At 45.4% G+C, this 20,221-nt stretch overlaps 1 protein-coding gene across 1 annotated transcript in view; it reads right to left on the reverse strand.

Moving 5' to 3' along the window:
- The window catches only part of LOC110367401 (calcium/calmodulin-dependent protein kinase type 1D), a 112,589-nt gene that overhangs the window by 68,106 nt on the left and 24,262 nt on the right, over window positions 1–20,221 (reverse strand). The window contains exon 6 of the mRNA XM_036151301.1: window positions 3,780–3,903. Within this exon, the coding sequence (XP_036007194.1) occupies window positions 3,780–3,903 (124 nt within the window). The remainder of the gene's footprint in view (window positions 1–3,779; window positions 3,904–20,221) is intronic.

Here is a 20,221-nt window from a genome sequence, read left to right on the forward strand (position 1 = left end):
TGCTCAAGTTCCTGCCTTAGATCTTTAGTTTCCCAGTTTAGCTTTATTTTTCCAGATTTATTTTCAAGATTCTCGTTTTCTAGTTAGACATCTAGTTCTCTAGTTTCTGTTGTTGTTTTGAGTTATTTTGGCCCTGAGGTTTTGAGTTACTTAACCTTCTTGGGTTTTACAGTTTCCCAGTGTTCCTTTAGAGTTCTTTAGTTTGGTTTGTTGTTCTGCTTTCTGTTAATTTATATAGGCTTAACCTTGGTTTGGGTTACCTAGGATTTTTTGTGCTTTAGAATTATTTAGGAGTTTTTTGTTTTCTTTAGAGTAGTTGAGTTTCTGTTTGCTTTGGGGTTTTTTTTTCCTGCTCAGTTCTATTATTCTAGGTTTGCCTTTAGTCTTTCGCGTTGTGCTTCTAAATTCTATTTTTTTCCCTTAGATTTTCTGTTGTTTGTGTTCTATTTTCTAGCTTAGGTTATCTAGTTTTTCGTTAGTTTAGCTGCACCTGCCCTCGTCTCCCTGTTTTGCTTAGTTATAAGTTATTCTTTAGGTTTTGGTCCCCATCCTAGTGTTCTGGTTTGTTTTCTAGCTTTAGTCCCCGTTACCTGTTTATCCCTGTGGATCCCTGTCAAGTTTATTAATTCAGGTCTTAGTTCCGTATTTGTATTTGTTGTTTATCCCCCTAATGTCTGTGTGTCTTAGTTCCTACGCTGTTTGGGTTCCTGCGCTGTTTTGGGTTCCTGCGCTGTTTTGGTTGCCTGCGCTGTCTGGGTTCCTGCGCTGTCTGGGTTCCTGTGCTGTCTGGGTTCCTGCGCTGTCTGGGTTCCTGCGCTGGATAGGTTCCAGCGTTTTTAAAGGTCCCTGCGCTCTTAAAGGTCCCTGCGCTCTAGAAGGTCCCTGCGCTCTAGAAGGTCCCTGCGCTCTTAAGAGGTCCCTGCGCTCTTAAAAGGTCCCTGCACTCTTTTAGGCCCCTGCTCCTTCCAAGGTCCCTACGTTTCACTTCTCCTGTTTCCTTATCTTAGTTTTGCCCAGTTAGGTTAGTCTAGTCCTCTCTAGCCCTCCGTGGTTTTCATTTCACTTATTTTCCCCAAGTGTTGCTGTTCTGTTCCCCTGTCTCCTAGTGTTCAGTTTTTCGTGTTCCCGGCGTGTTAGGACGCCCTCTGATTCTTAGGGTTTAAATTTCGTGTTGCCGGCGTGTTAGATCGCCCTCTGACTCCTAGTGCTTAGATTTCATGTTCCCGGCGTGTTAGGACGCCCTCCGATTCCTAGTGTTTAAGTTTCGTGTTCCCGGCGTGTTAGGACGACCTCTGGTTCTTGGTATTTTAGAAATTCCCCTCAAGCCCCGGCAATTTCTTCCCTTGCGCCCCGGCGTTTCCCTCACACCCTGGCGATCTTTCCCTAGCGCCTGGCGTTTACCTCACGCCCGGCGAACTTCTCCCTTGGGCCCCAGCGCTTCCCTCACGCTCCGGCAGTGTCTCCCCTTGGCGTTTCCATACGCCCGTTCCTTCCCCTTGGCGTTTCCATACGCCCGTTCCTTCCCCTTGGCGTTTCCATACGCCCGTTCCTTGGCGTTTTCGCACGCCCGTTCTTCCCCCGGCGTCTCTGTGCGTTAGTTGTGCCCCAGCGTTCCCTTACGCTGTTGAGCCCTAACGTATCAGTCCGCCTGTCCTTCCCTTTGGCGTTGTGTACGCCCGTTCCTTCCCTTTGGCGTTTCCACACGCCCGTTCCTTCCCTTTGGCGTTGTGTACGCCCGTTCCTTCCCTTTGGCGTTGTGTACGCCCGTTCCTTCCCTTTGGCGTTTCCATACGCCCGCTCCTTCCCTTTGGCGTTGTGTACGCCCGTTCCTTCCCCTTGGCGTTTCCATACGCCCATTCCTTCCCCTTGGCGTTTCCATACGCCCATTCCTTCCCCTTGGCGTTTCCATACGCCCGTTCCTTCCTCTGGCGTTTCCATACACCCGTCCCTTGCCCTTGGCGTTTCTGTGCGCCCGTTCCTTGCCCTCGGCGTTTCCACACGCCCGTTCCTTCCCTTGGCGTTTCCACACGCCCGTTCCTTCCCTTGGCGTTTCCACACGCCCGGTACTTCCCTTGGCGTTTCGGCACGCCCGTTCTTTCCCCCGGCGTTTCTATACGTTAGTTGTGCCCCAGTGTTTCCTTGCGCTGTTGAGCCCTGACATGTCAGTCCGCCTGTCCTTCTCCCCTTTGGCGTTGTGTACGCCCGTTCCTTCCCTTTGGCGTTGTGTACGCCCGTTCCTTCCCTCTGGCGTTGTTGTACGCCCGTTACTTTCCTTAGCGCTGCCGTTGGCCCGTTCCTCCCCTCTGGCGCTGTCGTGCGCCAGTTCCTTCCTTTTTGGCGCTGTCGTGCGCCCGTTCCTTCCCTTTGGCGTTGTTTACGCCCGTTCCTTCCCTAGGCGTTTCTGTACGCCCGTTACTTTCCTTAGCGCTGCCGTTGGCCCGTTCCTCCCCTTTGGCGCTGTCGTGCGCCAGTTCCTTCCCTTTTGGGGCTGTCGTGCGCCCGTTCCTTCCCTTTTGGCGCTGTCGTGCGCCCGTTCCTTCCCTCTGGCGCTGTGTTGCGCCTGTTCCTTCCCTTTGGTGCTGTGTAGCGCCCGCTCTTTCCCCTGGCGCTGTCAAGCGCCCATGCCTTTCCCTGATGTGCCGCGCCCTGGTCGTGCTCTGGCACGCCAGTATTCTCTAGCTCCTTGGTTCCCCAGTGTTCTCTAGCTCCTTGGTTCCCCAGTGTTCTCTAGCTCCTTGGTTCCCCAGTGTTCTCTAGCTCCTTGGTTCCCCAGTGTTCTCTAGCCCCTTTGGTTCCCCAGTGTTCTCTAGCCCCTTGGTTCCCCAGTGTTCTCTAGCCCCTTGGTTCCCCAGTGTTCTCTAGCCCCTTGGTTCCCCAGTGTTTTTTAGCTTCAGATTTCCCCATGTTTTCTAGCCTTCGGTTCCCCGTGTTCGTTGGCTTTTGGTCCCTAGTGTTCAGCCTGAGTCTTGCCCACCCTCCTGGACCCCCTCCGCCCACCAAGCGTGGGAGGTTCTGGGCCGTCCGGTGTCCGGCCTTGTGGGGGGGGGGGGGGGGGGTACTGTCAGGATGCAGCTTGTAGGCTGCAGTCTGTGCCTCGCTGCCACTCTCCATTCCCTGCTCAGAATAATTAAATCCACCTGTCAGGCTGCAATCAACCTTCAACTGCTCTCACCCGGTTCCACCCTTATTTAAACTCACCTCATTCTGCTCTCGTTGCCGGTCCGTAGTGTTCACTCCAGCTCAGTCTCAGCCAGTATTCGGTGTCAACTCAGTTCCACGCTCTGAAGTTCTGCAATCCAGTTCCACGCTCTGAAGTTCTGCAATCCAGTTTTACGCTCTCAAGTTCTGCAATCCAGTTCCACGCTCTCAAGTTCTGCAATCCAGTTCTACGCTCTCAAGTTCTGCAATCCAGTTCTACGCTCTCAAGTTCTGCAATCCAGTTCCACGCTCTCAAGTTCAGTAACTCAGTTCCACGCTCTCAAGTTCAGCAACTCAGCTCCACGCTCCCAAGTTCTGCAACTCAGCTCCACGCTCCCAAGTTCTGCAACTCAGCTCCACGCTCCCAAGTTCTGCAACTCAGCTCCACGCTCCCAAGTTCTGCAACTCTAAAGAGTATATACTCATAAAGAGTGATGTGGGCGTAAATAGATTTTCATCATTGTTAGTGTGCAGGATATAATTTACAATTTAGTAGATTTTAAAAAGTCAACAACTAATTAGAATGAAGATAGCACTTTTATAAGGTTTACAAATGTAGGCAGACCTTTACATTCACTTACCAACATACCCTGGGGTACCACAAGCTGTAGACATCACTCCATGTTCAAGAGTCTTAGACAGACCAAAGTCACTGACCATGATCTTAGCATTCTCATCCATGTTATAGTACAGGAGGTTCTCAGGCTGTGCAGACAGACAGAGAGAGATTATAGAAGAGAAAAGTGGAAACATTACTAAATTATTACCTGGAACTACAGGAACTAGGTTATCTCCGCCATTGACATACTTTGCAGGAGTAGTCCTCAACAAAATTTGTCTAAAGCCCAAAAACCACTATGTGAGATATGTTTGATTTGTGTGCATTCTGAGCCGGTGTCAGTCACTAGGCTAGACCTATAACTTCCAGGTAGTGGCGGAGTCTTTGGGGGCGCGAGGGGGGGGGGGGCAGGAGACCCGGCTGCAGAAACAAATTACAGGGGGGGCCTTCCATTTTTCTAGGGGGTCACACTTTTTCAAAAAACATTTTATATGCTTCAGGCTGAACAGTGGCTCTGACTATTCCTTCAACGCTTAGAATGAAATTCTCAATAAAATCCCAAAATCTAAAAAAACAAACAAACAAAAAGCAATAGTACAGTCAGTATTGCCAGATTAGGCAGGTTTTCACCCAATTAGGCTTCTTTTGAACACATTGAGCTGGAAAAAGAATAGCTTATGGGCACTGAGCTTTTCACAACATTTGTTGGGCATTTAGAAAGAATTTCTAACAAATATCAAAATAGTTATCAATGTCTGGCAAAAAACAAACCATTTTGATAAAATGCCATCTCCTTGAAATCATTTTACTGGTCAATTAATTTTTGAAATGAGTCGAATCTGTCAAATCTGACATCATCAATGAATAATCGTTATAATGAATAGTATTGATTAATGGTTATAATAGAAGAAGAAAAGAATAAGGGTTAATCAAGTGTCACTATGAAATTGTATTGGTCAAGGTAAATGCCCCAAGAGGGGTTCAGTTCTACTGGTCAACTTAAAAATATTTCATGGCTGCGTGAAGGAGAAATGTTTGGTTGAGCTACAAGAAATTAAGTTTATATTAAAGGTAGATTTGTTACTCATGTTGGGAAGCTATTGTTAAAAGTTTATTGTATTTTTTTCGGTTGATATATCATGATTGATAAAGTAATCCTGTGTGTTATGTGATTGTCTGATTGTATATTTTCTGCGGAGCCCGTATGAGCCAAGTTTTTTTCTTTGCTTCAGCACAATTGTGTGCTAATGGCATGTTCTTATGTGCTTAATATTTTTGTGCTTTTAACATGAGAGAGTTTGAGATTTGGGCTTGTTTTTTTTCCTTTAAGTTGGGCAGGTTTTATGCTGAGTTTGGGCTGGAAACTAACAGTGAGATACGCCAACCTGTAGTGCTGTGTCTGGACTCAAAAGTCAAGCATAAGCTACATGCTGATAAACATGAGCACTGGTGTCAGGATGAACACTGACTGAAGTAAATATTCATACGGTTCTGTAATTACAGCAGCTAGGAAGCACAAGTACCAGAACAAAGCAGAGTTCCCTTCTGCCTGCAAGTAACTCAAGTTTCTTCAGTTTGACAGTTTTCTTGCTTGGTTCTGCTCCTAGTGCTCCTAGCTGTCCTAGCTGACCCTCCTGGCGTGAATGTTTACTCCAGTGTTGACTTCAATGCTGACGTTTCAAACAGAAATTAATAGCGCTGCTTCCAGCTCGCTCTCGCTTGCCTTGTTGTCATTTCTTGTAATTGTTTGGTAATCAGAGTGAATATCCATCCTGCACTACCGACACCAACGGTGACCACAGCCGAGCCACAGCATCTCTGAAGGCTATGAACGTATGACCCAGCGACCCGCTTACCTGACTCCGCCAGATAGATTTGCTCCGCATATCCATCTGGAAACCTTCCGTTGAAGTAATTTTGGGAAGGGGCGAAAATACTGGTTAGCTGATTGGCCTATGTTGGTGATAGACGGGCCAAATGAACCAATCAGATTCGTCGTCGCTCGTAACAGAGCGATGACGAAAACACAACCACAAGCCAAGCTACTCTTGCTGCTGCAGGTAAAGGCTCGTTAGCTCAGCAAAGAAATACTCTGTAATTCCGATAAAACTTGCTCGATAGCCACGCTAACGCTAGTTTCATCGGCTGAAGCCGCCATGTTGTTTAGACTGAACTGACGCGCTTCCCGTTGCGTCACACCTCAACCCGCCTCAAAGCCAACGCTGATTGGACGTTCGTTTGGTGAACGGCTCCAAATTTTCTTCAACGGAGAGTAGCCAGACTGATCTGCGAGTGAAACCTTGAAAGCTCGCGAGATCAGGATGGTCTCACGAGGCTAGCGACCCGCCCCTCTCCAGTTGTAATTGGTTAGCACATTGCCTTCAGTCGTTGATTTGATTGGTTGAATTGTATGACAAATCAAAGATAGTACTAATAGAATGTTGGCCACTCCGAGGTAAAAAAAACAGCTTCCAGTCCAGGGCGGGCGTGGCTGGGTCAGCGGGCACGCACGGCACCCCAATGCCATGGCGCCGAGTCTGGGGGGGGCAGAGGGTGTGGCTGCTCTTGGGCCCATGATTATGAAGGGGCCCACTCTGGCCTACGGCCAGACTGATGGGGAGTGGGGAGTGAACTGCATGAGATGTGGAAAAGGAGAAAGTTCATGGGGAAGCAGGCAGGTCAGAATTGCACTATGACACCCCACACCCCCTCAAGGTCGGCTTCCAGACGGCGAAAAAAAACAAAAACAACCCGCCCAGGGTGGGCGGAGGGAGGTTCAGGATGGGGGGCTAGAGTCCAACAAAAACCAAAAACAACCCACCCAGGTTAGGCGGAGGGAGGCTCAGGATGGGGGGTATGGGTCCAACATAAATCTACCCCAACAAGGCGAACGAAGGGAGACTTAGAATAGTAGACTGGAGTCCAAATTAAGGGATGTTCAGGTGGCCGACCAGGAGGAGATTTATGGAGGCCTGCCTTAAAGTGTGAGGGAGAATGCCATGTTCTAACGATTCCTTATAAACAGCATGCAGTAAGGGGGACAGTTTATCCTTGAATCTCTTACAGAATTCCACTGAAAATTCATCAGGGCCAGGAGCTTTGTTATTTTGCATGCTTCTGATTGTGATTTCTTCCACCAATAATGGTAAGTCAAGTTTCTTAGCAGCCTCAGAACTTATATGAAAATTGAGACAATCAATTTTTATGCCAATGTTAAAGACGCCTACACCTCCGCCCCCCTCCCCCCTCTGGGACGCTCAGACCACAACCTCGTCTACCTGCTCCCCCACTACATTCCACTGGTGAGCAGACAAAAGGCACAGAAGAAGTCAGTGAAAGTTTGGTCAGATCAGGCCAATGAGAGACTGAGAGATTGTTTCAGAATGACAGACTGGAGCATGTTCCAAAGCTCTCATGGAGATGACATCAACAGCCTGACTGAATGCATCACTGACTACATGACCTTCTGTGTGGAGAGCATCGTGCCATCACGACGGCTACGATGCTTTCCAAACAACCCTCGCTGGGTGACCCCTGAGCTGAAAGTCCTCCTGAACCAGAAGAAGAGGGCTTTCTACTCAGGGGACAGAGAGGAGCAGCGTAGAGTCCAGCGGGAGCTCCAGTGGAGGATCAGGGCGTCAAAGAAGGACTATGGGAAGAAGATGGAGGAGCAGCTGGCACAGAACAACGTCAGAGATGTGTGGAGAGGTCTGAAGAACATCTCCGGCTTCGGGTAGAGGACCAGCAGGGCTGCAGATGAGTTGAACACATTCTTCACCCGGTTTGACTCCCCCCACACTGGCCCCCTCCCTGCCGTCAACTCTCCACACGTCTTCAACCACCAGCCCTCCAGAGACCTACCATCCCCCCCACCGCCACTCATCCACACCTTCGGTCCTGCCTTCCTCCCCCCTCACAGTCACACCAATGCAGGTGAGAGGTCAGCTGACGAGGCTGAAACAGAAGAAAGCCTCAGGACCGGGCGACATCCCCCCCCAGGCTGCTGAGGACCTGTGCAGATGAGCTCTGTGATGTCCTCAGCTACATCTACAACCTGAGCCTCAGCCTGGGGGTGGTCCCCACCCTGTGGAAGACCTCCTGTGTGGTACCGGTTCCCAAAACGCCGCACGCCAGGGAACCAGCCCACTTCAGACCAGTTACTCTGACCTCCCACCTGATGAAGACCATGGAGCGCCTCATCCTAGCTCACCTGCGCACCGTGGTGAGCCCCACTCTGGACCCGCTGCAGTTTGCCTACCGGCCCAACATCGGAGTAGAGGATGCCATCATCTACCTGCTGCAGCGGGCACTCACCCACCTGGAGACCACCGGGAGCGCTGTGAGAGTCATGTTCTTTGACTTCTCCAGCGCTTTCAACACCATCAGACCGGTGCTGCTGAGGGGGAAGCTGGAGGACGCTGGGGTGGACAAACATCTAGCTGACTGGACCATGGACTACCTCACTAACCGCCCTCAGTACGTGCAGCTGCACGGCTGTCAGTCAGAGGTGGCACTCTGCAGCATCGGGGCCCCCCAGCGCACCGTTCTATCGCCGTTTCTTTTCACCCTTTACACCTTGGACTTCACCTACAACACGGACAGCTGCCATCTTCAGAAGTTCTCTGATGACTCGGCCATTGTGGGCTGTGTGTCTGAGGGGAACGAGCTGGAGTACCGGTCGGTCATCATGGACTTTGTGGACTGGTGTGAGAGAAACCATCTGTGCTTAAACACCAGTAAGACCAAGGAGATGGTGATTGACTTCAGGAGAAGACCCCCACCTCACTCACCTGTGAACATCCAGGGGCAGGACATAGAAACTGTGGAGAGTTTCAAATACCTGGGCGTTCACGTCAACAATAAACTGGACTGGACTCACAACACCGACGCCCTGTATAAGAAGGGCCAGAGCCGCCTCCACCTCCTGAGGAGGCTGAGGTCCTTTGGAGTGAGCAAGCCTCTGCTAAAAACTTTCTATGACTCTGTGGTGGCCTCAGCCCTCCTCTACGCTGTCGTCTGCTGGGCCCCTGGCAGTGCAGAGCGGGACAGAACGAGGCTGAATAAGTTGGTGAGGAAGGCCACTTCTGTCCTGGGCTGCACTCTGGACTCAGTGGAGGAAGTGGCTGAGAGGAGGGTGTTGTCCAAGTTCACATCCATCATGGACAACACCTTCCACCCCCTGCACCAGACTGTAGAGGAGCTGAGCAGCTCCTCTAGTGCCAGATTTAGACATCCTGTCTGTAAGAAGGAGCGTTACCGCAGGTCATTCATTCCTGCTGCTATCAGACTATACAATGCCGCACTGTAACTGTGACCATAACTGTAATAAGTAATGTGCAATAACTAATGTGCAATAATCTATTTAATACACTGTACTACAACCCGTGCAATAATCCTGATGTAGTGACTTCTGCTGCTATCAACACCTGAACATAAGTCAGTACACATGCATGTATGTATGTATGTATGTACAAATGTATACACAAATGTATATGCACATATATACGTGTAGGTACGTATCTATGTAGGCCTATAGATATATGTATATATATAAGCATATATATATATATATATATATATATATATATATATATATATATATATATATATATATGTTTATATATATATAGACCACTATGAATGTAAATCATATGCCCATTCCTATTTCTTTTTGTATTTTTTTGGTATTCTTTTTGATCCATTGTATATATGAAGATTCACTGTATATAACTGAATGCACCTACCCTACTCTGCACCTTCTTGTATGAGCCAATGTGACGAGTGAATTTCTCCATTGTGAGATCAATAAAGACTATCTTATCTTAATCTACTCTGAACATGCTTGCTCAGTATGAGGGATTGCTGCAAAGCCATGGACGATGCAGATGACTGTCCCTGTGGCTCTACGCTTCTCCAGGAGTGAATGCTGCTTGTCAAGACTTTGACGCAATCGACTGGGTTTCCTTAGATAGGAAATTTTTTTGACCAATCTGTATAATCTGATTGAATTTGACTTTCGAAAGCACTTTGACATGACATGTTTCATGAACTGGCGCTATATAAATAAAATGTTATTGAATTGAACTTTCACTCTCCTTTTAAGTAGAATAAAACACTTTTCTCTGAGACTGACATTTCATGTAAACCTAACATGGTGGAGTGTGAACTCTTAATTATTTTCCACTTTCTATAAGGAGGGCCGAGTGTTGACCAAGAAACAACAAATAAAAGACCAGAGCACAAGCTTGTCACCACCAACAGAGAACTGTCCTGTGATACTATGGTATGTGTGAATTGATTGCTTTGTGCTGACTGGGTTTATCCTTGCTGGTTGTGATGGAGGCTATAATCTGGGTGTAACTCTGGGTCAAAGATGTTCGACTGTATTATTGTGCATCTACTACCAGCCATTTTCATTTGTATTAAAGTTTGAATGTTATTCAATTCAATTCCATTTTTATTCATATAGCGCCAATTCACAATATATCTCATCTCAAGGCACTTTACAAAGTCAAATTCAATCAAATCATTCAGATTCGTCAAAAAGTTTCTTATCTAAGGAAACCCAGTAGATTATGTCAAGTCTTGACAAACTCCTCCTGAAAGAGCGTAGAGCCACAGTGGCCACTGCATTGTCCATGGCTTTGCAGCAATCTCTCATACTGAGCAAGCATGAAGCGACAGCGGGAAAAAAACACCCCTTTCCCCTAACAGGAAGGAAAAACCTCCAGCAGAACCGGGCTCAGTATGAACTGTCATCTGCCTCGACCAACTGGGGTTAGAGAAGACAGAGCAGAGACACATAAGCACAGAAGCACACAATAATCCAGGAATCCTTTCACTGTTATATAGTAATGATGATCTGTCTCCCATGGATGAAATCACAGCTAACAGAATGCCAGACCAGGTGTACCTATTATGAAGAAAAATGACAGAGAACAAAAAGTTAAAATAACAACAGACAATGAAATTGAGAGAACTCAACAGAGTGAGAAAAATAGACCCTGATGTCCTCCAGCAGTCTAAGCCTATAGCAACATAACTACAGAGATAGCTCAGGGTAACTTAAGCCACTCTAACTATAAGCTTTGCCAAAAAGGAAGGTTTTAAGCCTAGTCTTAAAGGTAAACAGGATGTCTGCCTCAAAATAACGCTGAAATAAGTCTCACAAATGCTCGAAATAAACTGGCACTGTTGTCTGGTCTTAGAGCTGATTATATACTAGTGAGAGCAGGTGGAACAGATCTGAAGTGATGAGGAATGGGCGGAGCTAAACAGGTATGTGACATGAGAGATTACACCAGGCAGCAGTGCCGAAATCAAGACAGAGACTCTAGGAACCACCAGCAGACCTGCAGTCTGAGAGCGAAGTGCTCTGTTAGGAACATAAGGGGTAATCAGAGCTCTGGTATATGATGGAGCTTGATTATTAAGGGCTTTATATGTGAGGAGAATTTTAAATTCTATTCTTGATTTACCAGAGTGCCAATTAAGGAAAGCTAAATTAGGAGAAATATGATCCCTCTTGGTGATTTTCATGAGAACTCTTGTTGCAGCAGAATATTTCTAATTTTTGCAATATTCTGGAGGTGAAAGAAGGAAACCATGGAAACCTATTTAATGAGATTTAAATGACATGTCTTGGTCAAAAATAACACCAAGGTTTTTTAGTTTATTATCAGAGGCCAGTATAATGCCATTCAGATTAAGTGATTGATTAAGAAGTTTATTTTTTGAGGAGTCTGGTCTAAAGATTCCAACTTCTGTCTTGTTAGAATTTAAAAGCAGGAAATTTAAAGTCATCCAGGTTTTAATGTCATCAACAAGACATGCCTTTAGTCAAAGTAACTGATTGGGTTCATCAGGATTTATGGATAATTATAGCTGAGTGCCATCAACATAACAGTGGTGTCTGATAATTTTACCAGTCGGAAGCAATATAGTAAAGAGAATTGGTCCAAGGACTGAACCCTGTGGTACTCCACAAGTAACCCTAGAGTTTGAAGAAGATTTATTGTTAACACAAACAAACTGGAATCTGTCAGACAGATATGATTTAAACCAGCCTAATGCTTTCCCCTTAATCCCTATAGTATGCTCAAGTCTTTCTAGGAGAATATTGTGATCAACTGTATTGAATGCAGCACTGACCTCTAACAGGACAAGTACAGCAGTGACGTGCAGTCAGGGGAGGCAAGTGAGGCCAGGCCTTGTCATTATGGAAAGAAAGAATATATAATGATGATAACATAATATAAATTTTGATTCACTCAGTTATTTGTAATAAAAGGTTTTTTTAATCTAATTTCCTAATTTTTGATCATATTTTCTTTAAAATCGCAGACTTTTCGCTATTTTCCATGTAAATCCTTGGTGGCGTTTGATAGTGAAACCGGTGAGGCCGCAGCGAGCTTGGCCTCCCCTGAGATTGCGCAATCCCATGTTAATTGTGCTGGCTTCCATTCTGTGAATGCATCTTCCTGTCTCTAGATCATAAATTCAGTTGTTCAAACAGTTATGAACAGATTTTCCACAATTTAATGTATGTGGGTAACAAACTGTGTGCACGTAACATGTTTTCGTGCTGCTGGGCGATCATAAACGGCAGAAAAGTGGTTGTAGGTGAGGCCGGCAGTTCCTTGGCTTCTGGGCAGGGGGCACTCAAGGGGAACCGCTCATGATCCCAAAACAGTAGAGTGACAGAAAGTTATGGATGTTTTATTAGCAAATTATGCTAAACAAGTAAAGCACTAAAAAGACTCAAAACATACAGCCGGAACATGACTGATCAAGGAAGGCTTTCCTCCCTGGCAGTGAGCTCCATTGAGACTGAGAGACTTTTAAAACTGAAGAAGATAAAGAGAACTTTTACCGGAAAGTGACTGATGTTTTTGTGCAGAAAGAGTGCCGCATGGACTTAAATTATAAGAAGAGGTAAGACAGTGATAATTACTCTTGTTTGGTGTTTGTAATAAAATGTGCGTAATCTGTGTTATATTTTTAGAATGTGTTACAAATGCAGAAATCCATCATAACTCATAAACAGTTACCGATCAAATGACAAATAATTTAGTTTTATTTTTTTTCATGAAAGAAATAATATTTTTCCATGTATCGTGGTGAATTGATTTGATCAGTCTCCTACAGCACTTTGCAATGAGTCTACTCGGTAGAGTGTATATATTTGTAAATCTGACTATGACGTCAGTGCCTCACCAGCTATGAACCCTGCCGCACGTCACTGAAGTACACTGTGCGCAGGGGCGCAAAGATTGGGCCCCATCTTAAGTACAGACACAATTCCATTATCTGAGGCCATGAAAATATCATTAGTGACGTTCACCAGAGCTGTTTCAGTGCTATGATGAGCTCTTAAGCCGAACCGAAACTCTTGAAATAGGTCATTACCTTGAAAATGTTCACATACTTGATTAGCAACTACTTTCTCAAGAATTTTAGATAGGAAAAGAAGATTAGATATAGGTCTGTAAATTATTAAGTCATCTTGATAAAGAAAGGGTTTCTTAAGTAACAGCTAATTTAAAAGCCTGTGGTACATATTCATACCAACCATTCATATAAATTGATCATATCTAAAATGGGGACATTAATCAAAGGCAATACCTCCTTAAATAACCTGGTTGGGATTGGGTCTAATATACAAGTTGAAGGTTTAGATGAAGCTAAAATTTTGATTTGTCAAGTGTATTATTTATTCATTACTGCTGAGAGCTAAGGGAATGGATGGATATGCAGAGCTATGACTCTGGGTAAGTTTGGCAACTGTACTATAGAGAAACCAACCGAGAAAAAATTAGGTAGGATTCCTCTAGATGTATAGAGCCCCATTTTCTCTCCAATTCCCTCCAATTCACCACTCGCTGGAGTGAAGGTGAAGTGCAGTTTTCTGCTCAACTTCCCCATTCATCATCAGGCTGATTTAAATAAATGACCTTCTGAAAATAGAATCGTGCGTACATAAAATCCCCAGACTTTTTTTTACCCTGGGAAAGCAAAGCCTGGGGGCTTTAAATCCTTGGGCTTGCAATGGAAAAGGCACCCATGGGCACAGAGAAGTTGTGTCTTTACTTGTTTTGTTAGATCTCAGTATTCGATACAATCAAGTGTTATAATCCCTTAAAAAGACATCCAATGTGCAGTAGGGATTAAAATTAGAATCTTAAATCAGACCAATGGAAAAAAAGGACAGCCTCATGGGAGCATAGTGTATATTCTAATTTATGAATGTGATTGTAGAATTCACCTCTCTGGTGGGGAAGGAGCCTGAGCTAGTGTGCGAGGTTGAGAGGTTCCGACTGGAGATAGTCGGGCTCACCTCGATGCATGGCTCTGGCTCTGGAACCAGTCTCATTGAGAGGGGCTGGGCATTCTTCCACTCTGGAGTTGCCTCCGGTGAGAGGCGCCAAGCTGGGGTGGGCATACTTGATGCCCCCCATCTCTGTGCCTGTACGTTGGGGTTCTCCCCGGTGAACGAGAGGGTGGCCTCCCTCCACATTTGTGTGGGGGGACAGGTTCTGACTGTTGTTTGCGCTTATGCGCCAAACAGCAGTTCAGATTACCCACCCTTTTTGTGCTTGGAGGGGGTACTGGAGAGTGCCCCTCCTGGGGACTCCCTCGTTTTGCTGGGGGACTTCACGTGGGCAATGACAGTGGGACCTGGAGGGGCGTGGTTGGGAGGAATGGCCCACCTGATCTGAACTCGAGTGGTGTTCTGTTATTGGACTTCTGTACTCGTCATGGATTGTCCATCATGAACACCATGTTCAAGCATCCAGCGTCTCAGGATGGGGAAGCAGTGCAGTACCAACACTGTTTATAGTGGGGGTGGTGTGCTGCTGACCACCCCCACTATAATCAGTGCCTCCAAATCCGAGACCATGGTCTTGAACCTGAAAAGGGTAGAGTGCCTCCTCCAGGTTGGAGAGGATGTACTGCCCCTAGTGGAGGAGTTCAAGTATCTTGGGGTCTTGTTCACGAATGAGGGGAAGATGGAGCGGGAGATCGACAGGCGGATTGGTGCAGCGTCTGCTGTGAAGCGGGCGCTGTACCGATCCGTTGTGGTGAAGAGAGAGCTGAGCCAAAAGGCAAAGCTCTCGATTTACCGGTCGATCTATGTTCCTACCCTCATCTATGGTCACGAGCTTTGGGTCGTGACCGAAAGAACGAGATCCCGGATACAAGCGGCCGAAATGAGTTTTCTCCGTAGTGTGTCTGGACTCTCCCTTAGAGATAGGGTGAGGAGCTCAGTCATCCGGGGAGGACTCAGAGTAGAGCCGCTGCTCCTCCACGTTGAGAGGAGCCAGTTGAGGTGGCTCGGGAATATGGTTAGGATGCCTCCTGGACGCCTCCCTGGTGAGGTGTTCTGGGCACGTCCCACCTGGAGGAGTCCCAGGGGAAGACCCAGGACACGCTGGAGGGACTATGTCTCCCGGCTGGCCTGGGAACGCCTTGGGATTCCCCACAGAGGAGCTGGCCCAAGTGGCTGGGGACAGGGACGTCTGGGCCTCCCTACTGAAGCTGCGACCCCCGCAACCCGACCTCGGATAAGCGGCAGAAAACGGACGGACGGACGGATTGTAGATGCTTTCACCTGATAGAATTATGAACTCGAGAAAAATGTTCCAGTCATGTTAATGATCCTCAGCTCTCTTTATTTATAGAGCTAATTGAATCCCATCAGTTAGATACACTCTAGGCATGTCTTGAAGACATAAGAAACCTTGATGATTTTAATTTTCTTCTTTTAAATTAAATTACTACACAATTTGTCACAAAAAACACATCTTATTTTGAATGTCATTAACTTTGCCTCCAGTAATGTACAACACAGCATGCTTAATTCCACGTGCACCTCTATTTTAGATGTTCTTGCCTCTCTTAAAATCCAAAAGATTAAGTCTGCATCTGAGCCATGGTTAAACGACTCCACTCCTGCACTTAGGCAAGATTGCAGACAAGAAGAAAGGAGGTGGAAAAAGGACAGACTTCATGTTTTTCTGGACATTTTAAGGAACTGCTTGGCGAATTATCAGAAAACAGCTGAGTGTGCAAAAGCTGAGTATATGAAAAACTTGATATCCCCAAATAGTAATAGACTCCAAGTCCTGTTTAATGTTTTAAATAAACTTGTGAAACTAGTAATGCTGTATTTTTGCAAACTTTGTGGGACAGCTTCCAAAAAGATTTTCGTAGATAAGATCTCTGCTATTATAGACTCAAACAATTCTGATTTAATTGTCAATTCCTCCATGAACTCAGCTTACTCTGTTTCTTTTGAGATGTTTGAACCTGTTTCTCTCGGTGAACTATCTGATATTATATATAAGTTAAGATCCTCTAATTGTTATTTCATTGTCTTCCACCAAATTTTCTTAAAGGGGAAGTCCGGTCAACAAGGAAAAATCAATACGTTTGTGGTGATTTAATGAATTTAGCGTTAATCAGTAAAGAAATAAAAACATAAATTGTTGTTGCGATCACTGATACTGGGGGCGGCCATTATTGCCCAAATATGGGCAAAAACGTCCGTCTGACATCACATCCTGTGACGTAACATCGCGGTGAGCCGAGGGCAATTCTCCGCGCATTACAAACAAACTCAATAGGAATCATTCTACACAGCTGCGAACAACAACAATTATTTTGGACTTCATTTTTTCGAGAGGACTTCACCATTGAAATTCACGAGAGCTATTGTTGAAGCAACAATGCCCACGTGCATGGCAGTTGGATGTCCCAATACATCGGGTAAAAGTGGAAAAAATATTTGTTATTTCAACTCTGCTCCAATGGCAGGATGAGCTTCAGTGCGTTATGAGGCGGAGGGATATTTATGCTGGTGTCTGAAGTGTCACTTAGTTTAGAGCCGAAACGATCCACTTCATTTTCTCAAACAAGCCCAATACTGCAACCCACAACTCGTGAAATTAATAAGCAACTTTAGAAAAAAGAAGACCAAAGTCGCATAAAATAAGTGGGCTTTGCAACAGTGAGCACGGGTCTGATATGCAAGTCTCTAGCAATTTTGGAACAACGTAAGCCAAGGAAAAAAAAAAAACACAGTCCGGAGGGTGTGGTGGGAAAAAAACAATAATACTGTTAGCGCGCGTTAAAAAAGGCGCCGTTATGGTCAAACAAAGTTAACGCGTTAAAACTGACAGCACTAATTTTAATTGATATTGACACTGAGATATTTCATCGGCTAGAACAGGGGTCAGCAACCCGCGGCTCTAGAGCCGCATGCGGCTCTTTAGCGCCCCCCTTGTGGCTCCCTGGAGCTTTTTTAAAAATGTTTGAAAATGGAAAAAGATGAGAGGGAAAATATATTTTCCATTTTAGTTTGGTTTCTGTAGCAGGGAAACATCGAGACAAACATTCTCAATGTTTTCCAATGATGAAAAATGTGTAGAATACTTATTACATTTTAAAATATCTGTCAACGGAGATTTGCGTCATAAGCTGCAGCACACGTTTCTTGCAGCTCAGTGTAGCGCCAGGCGGGTCGCAGTTGTAAACAAACCAGTGGGTGTCTGATGAGCTATGGATGCCAAAGGGAAAAAGAGAAAGATAGCTGAGGAGAACAGAGTTCTTGGACCGAATCATTTGCTTTCATTGGCGATATCATAGTAAATTGGGCAAAAGACGGCTATTTCTGCCCTGCAATGGACTGGCGAGTGTTCCCTCTAAAGGCCCATTCATACCCTACGTTTGGCCTGCACGTCCGTATTTCTGTCCGTGCGTTCTATCCGTTGAGTCCTTCATACCTCCGTCCGTTGAGGTGCGCAATAACCAATATTTCCTCTAGGTGGCAGTGCTGAGCGCCAATGATTCGTCACTGATCAAACACGGCGACGGTCCAAGACGTGATTTTGTTGTATTTGCTCCGTAAGTAAACTTTTTGTTTGTCCCTGTGCCCCGGGCACGACACATCATATGTGTGTGGGTAGTTGCGGACAAGCTCCGACAGTCGTTCCTCGAATCCCGCCATTGTTTAAGGCCCAGAATTACAACCTTCTTCGTGATTTTGTTGACATTTTGTACTACAAACTCAATAGCGCCCCCACCGTTTCCGGTAGTATTGCTCCGTATTGATCCGTTTCGTCCGTAAGCGTAAGCTCCCAATTTTCGTGTCAAAGTACGGACGAAATCGACGGTTGGAACGTATGAAACACTCCACACGTATCCGTATCCGTCTTTTACGTGAGGTATGAATGGGCCTTCAGCTGCACGCGTGTGCCATCGCACACCGCATCTGGGTTCAGCGCGCACAGCAAATCTATGCTGCGCAGAAAATGAAATCCAAGCTGAACTGTAAACAAAATAACAATAGACCAAGTTGTTTTATACTATTTTGCAACTCTTTTGAGATGGTGTTCCGGGGCCCGCTCTGTGAGCGCAGGTGCTGATCAAAGCGCACCGCTGATTGGTGGGTGGGGGAGACGCCTTTATAGTTGGGCAGGTTGCGGTGTGCGTCTTTGTTCTGGACTCCGTTAAAATAAAAATTACCGAGCTACGCTGATTAGAAAGAACAGGTGATATCACTCAGGTAACTAGACACAGCGTCCAACCAACCATGACTTCAACGCGAGCACAAGCATGAAAGAAGCCCTGATCAATGTAACACATAACGTGCTTCACCGTGGGAACGACAGGAAATAAGCCTTAAAGTGCGCATTTCCAACGAGTGGAATTAGAAAATTTTAATGAAGGCATATGGAGAATATTTAACTATAAGAAATAATGTTGTTGCTGCTGAAAAAGCGAGTTGGCTTGATATGAGAGTTATTTGATGGCGAATTAAAGCTGTTTTCTCACACTTCACTAATTTAACACAAAAGGGGGAAGTGGGGAGGGCGCATTGATTACAAAAAGCATTGAAAGGACAAGGCAGCCAATCTTGATGAAGTTTAATCAGGTATGGTTAAGTCATAGGTTTTCTTATGTTTACACATACTCAACTAAATCCTTAATTGGCTATATTCAACATATGCAATTAATGGGATGGTGTGAGTTATTGAATAACTGATATGTCCATCTTTTTGCAAGCATTGGTCACCCATCCTTCTAAAAATGAGTTGACATTGTCTTGTGTTTAATTTGTGCCAACCTCACTTTATATTGTTCATATAGGCTATATGTATATTTCCAGCTGAAGTAAAAATAGCGTTATTTAAGTGAAGGAATGTGCAGTAGCCCCAACAGTGTTGGGGGGGGGGGGGGGGGTGAGGTGAATGGAATCTAAAATATATGAATAGAAAAGTAGAAATGGAAGTGCCAAAATTTGACACAGAATACATTATTGCTATCATTCTATAAAGTTCTGTTTTAATCTTGCAGGTCTCTGATTATGGAACACCTTTAAACTATAACTGTGTGCAGCAGTAATATTCCTCACAGTACGACATACAGCTGCCTCTGAAAGATTTTCTGCGTCTCATATGTTATTAAAAAGCTGTCGTTGGTATATAAAAAAAGGAGCAGCACAAAGAAATTTTTCAGAACTGAGAGCGTTCCCTTGTTGTGTTAGAAAAGCGATGTGCGGCTGAGAATATTGAAATAAATCATCTGAGGACCCCAAAGTGCTTTACATTGGTCAATCATTCACCCATTTCACACCCTGACGGTGGTGAGCTATGTTAATAGCCACAGCTGCCCTGGAGCAGACTGATAAAAGAGAGGCTGCACAACACCACATGCCTGAGCTAAATCTCACTGCAGAAAATGTAAATAATTTAATGGAAACAAGCGTGGAACTCTGAAAGATGGGCACATCTCTCAGTTCTTCCTTAGTAGGACCCCTACTCTGAAATTAAAATAAGATATACAGCTATACAGCTCTTTAAAAAAATCCAAGAATTTTGTCTTTTTAATGTAATCGGGCTAAATCAGTTTTATCTAAACTAAATAACCTAAAAGAAATTATTGCTGTAACTTGATTCTTTTATCAAACCATGTAGCTTGATATAACCTCAGGTTTTGGACAGGTGTAATGTACCCTCAGTGTGCTCGTGTGATGCTGCTCACAGAGGTCAAGTGAATGCTCAGGGAGTTTGTGTTTGCTCAGACATGTGAAAAATTAGGGGGAACATTGCTGACGACCTGTCCAGGGTGAACTCTGCCTCTCACCCATTGACAGCTGGAGATACGCACCGGCACCCCTCAGGACCCCACAAGGGATAGACATGTTTGAAAATGATTGGCGGATGGATGGATGAACTGGGCTATTTTTCGTCTGGAATACAGACAACACCTTACGGGCGCAGCCATGATGAACTGGTTGAACTTGCACGGCTGACAATACAGCGATCTGATTGGCTGAGCAGCAAAACTCGAATCACTTGACCTCTTGGACCGGAGCACAACAGTTTATATTCTATATTGGCTATAACTTAATAATGTGCAAGTGAAAACGTGGGAAAATTGGTGTTTTGAGATCACTGCTAT

Source organism: Fundulus heteroclitus, chromosome 20 (genome assembly GCF_011125445.2).
Source record: "Fundulus heteroclitus isolate FHET01 chromosome 20, MU-UCD_Fhet_4.1, whole genome shotgun sequence".
Lineage (NCBI taxonomy): Eukaryota > Metazoa > Chordata > Actinopteri > Cyprinodontiformes > Fundulidae > Fundulus > Fundulus heteroclitus.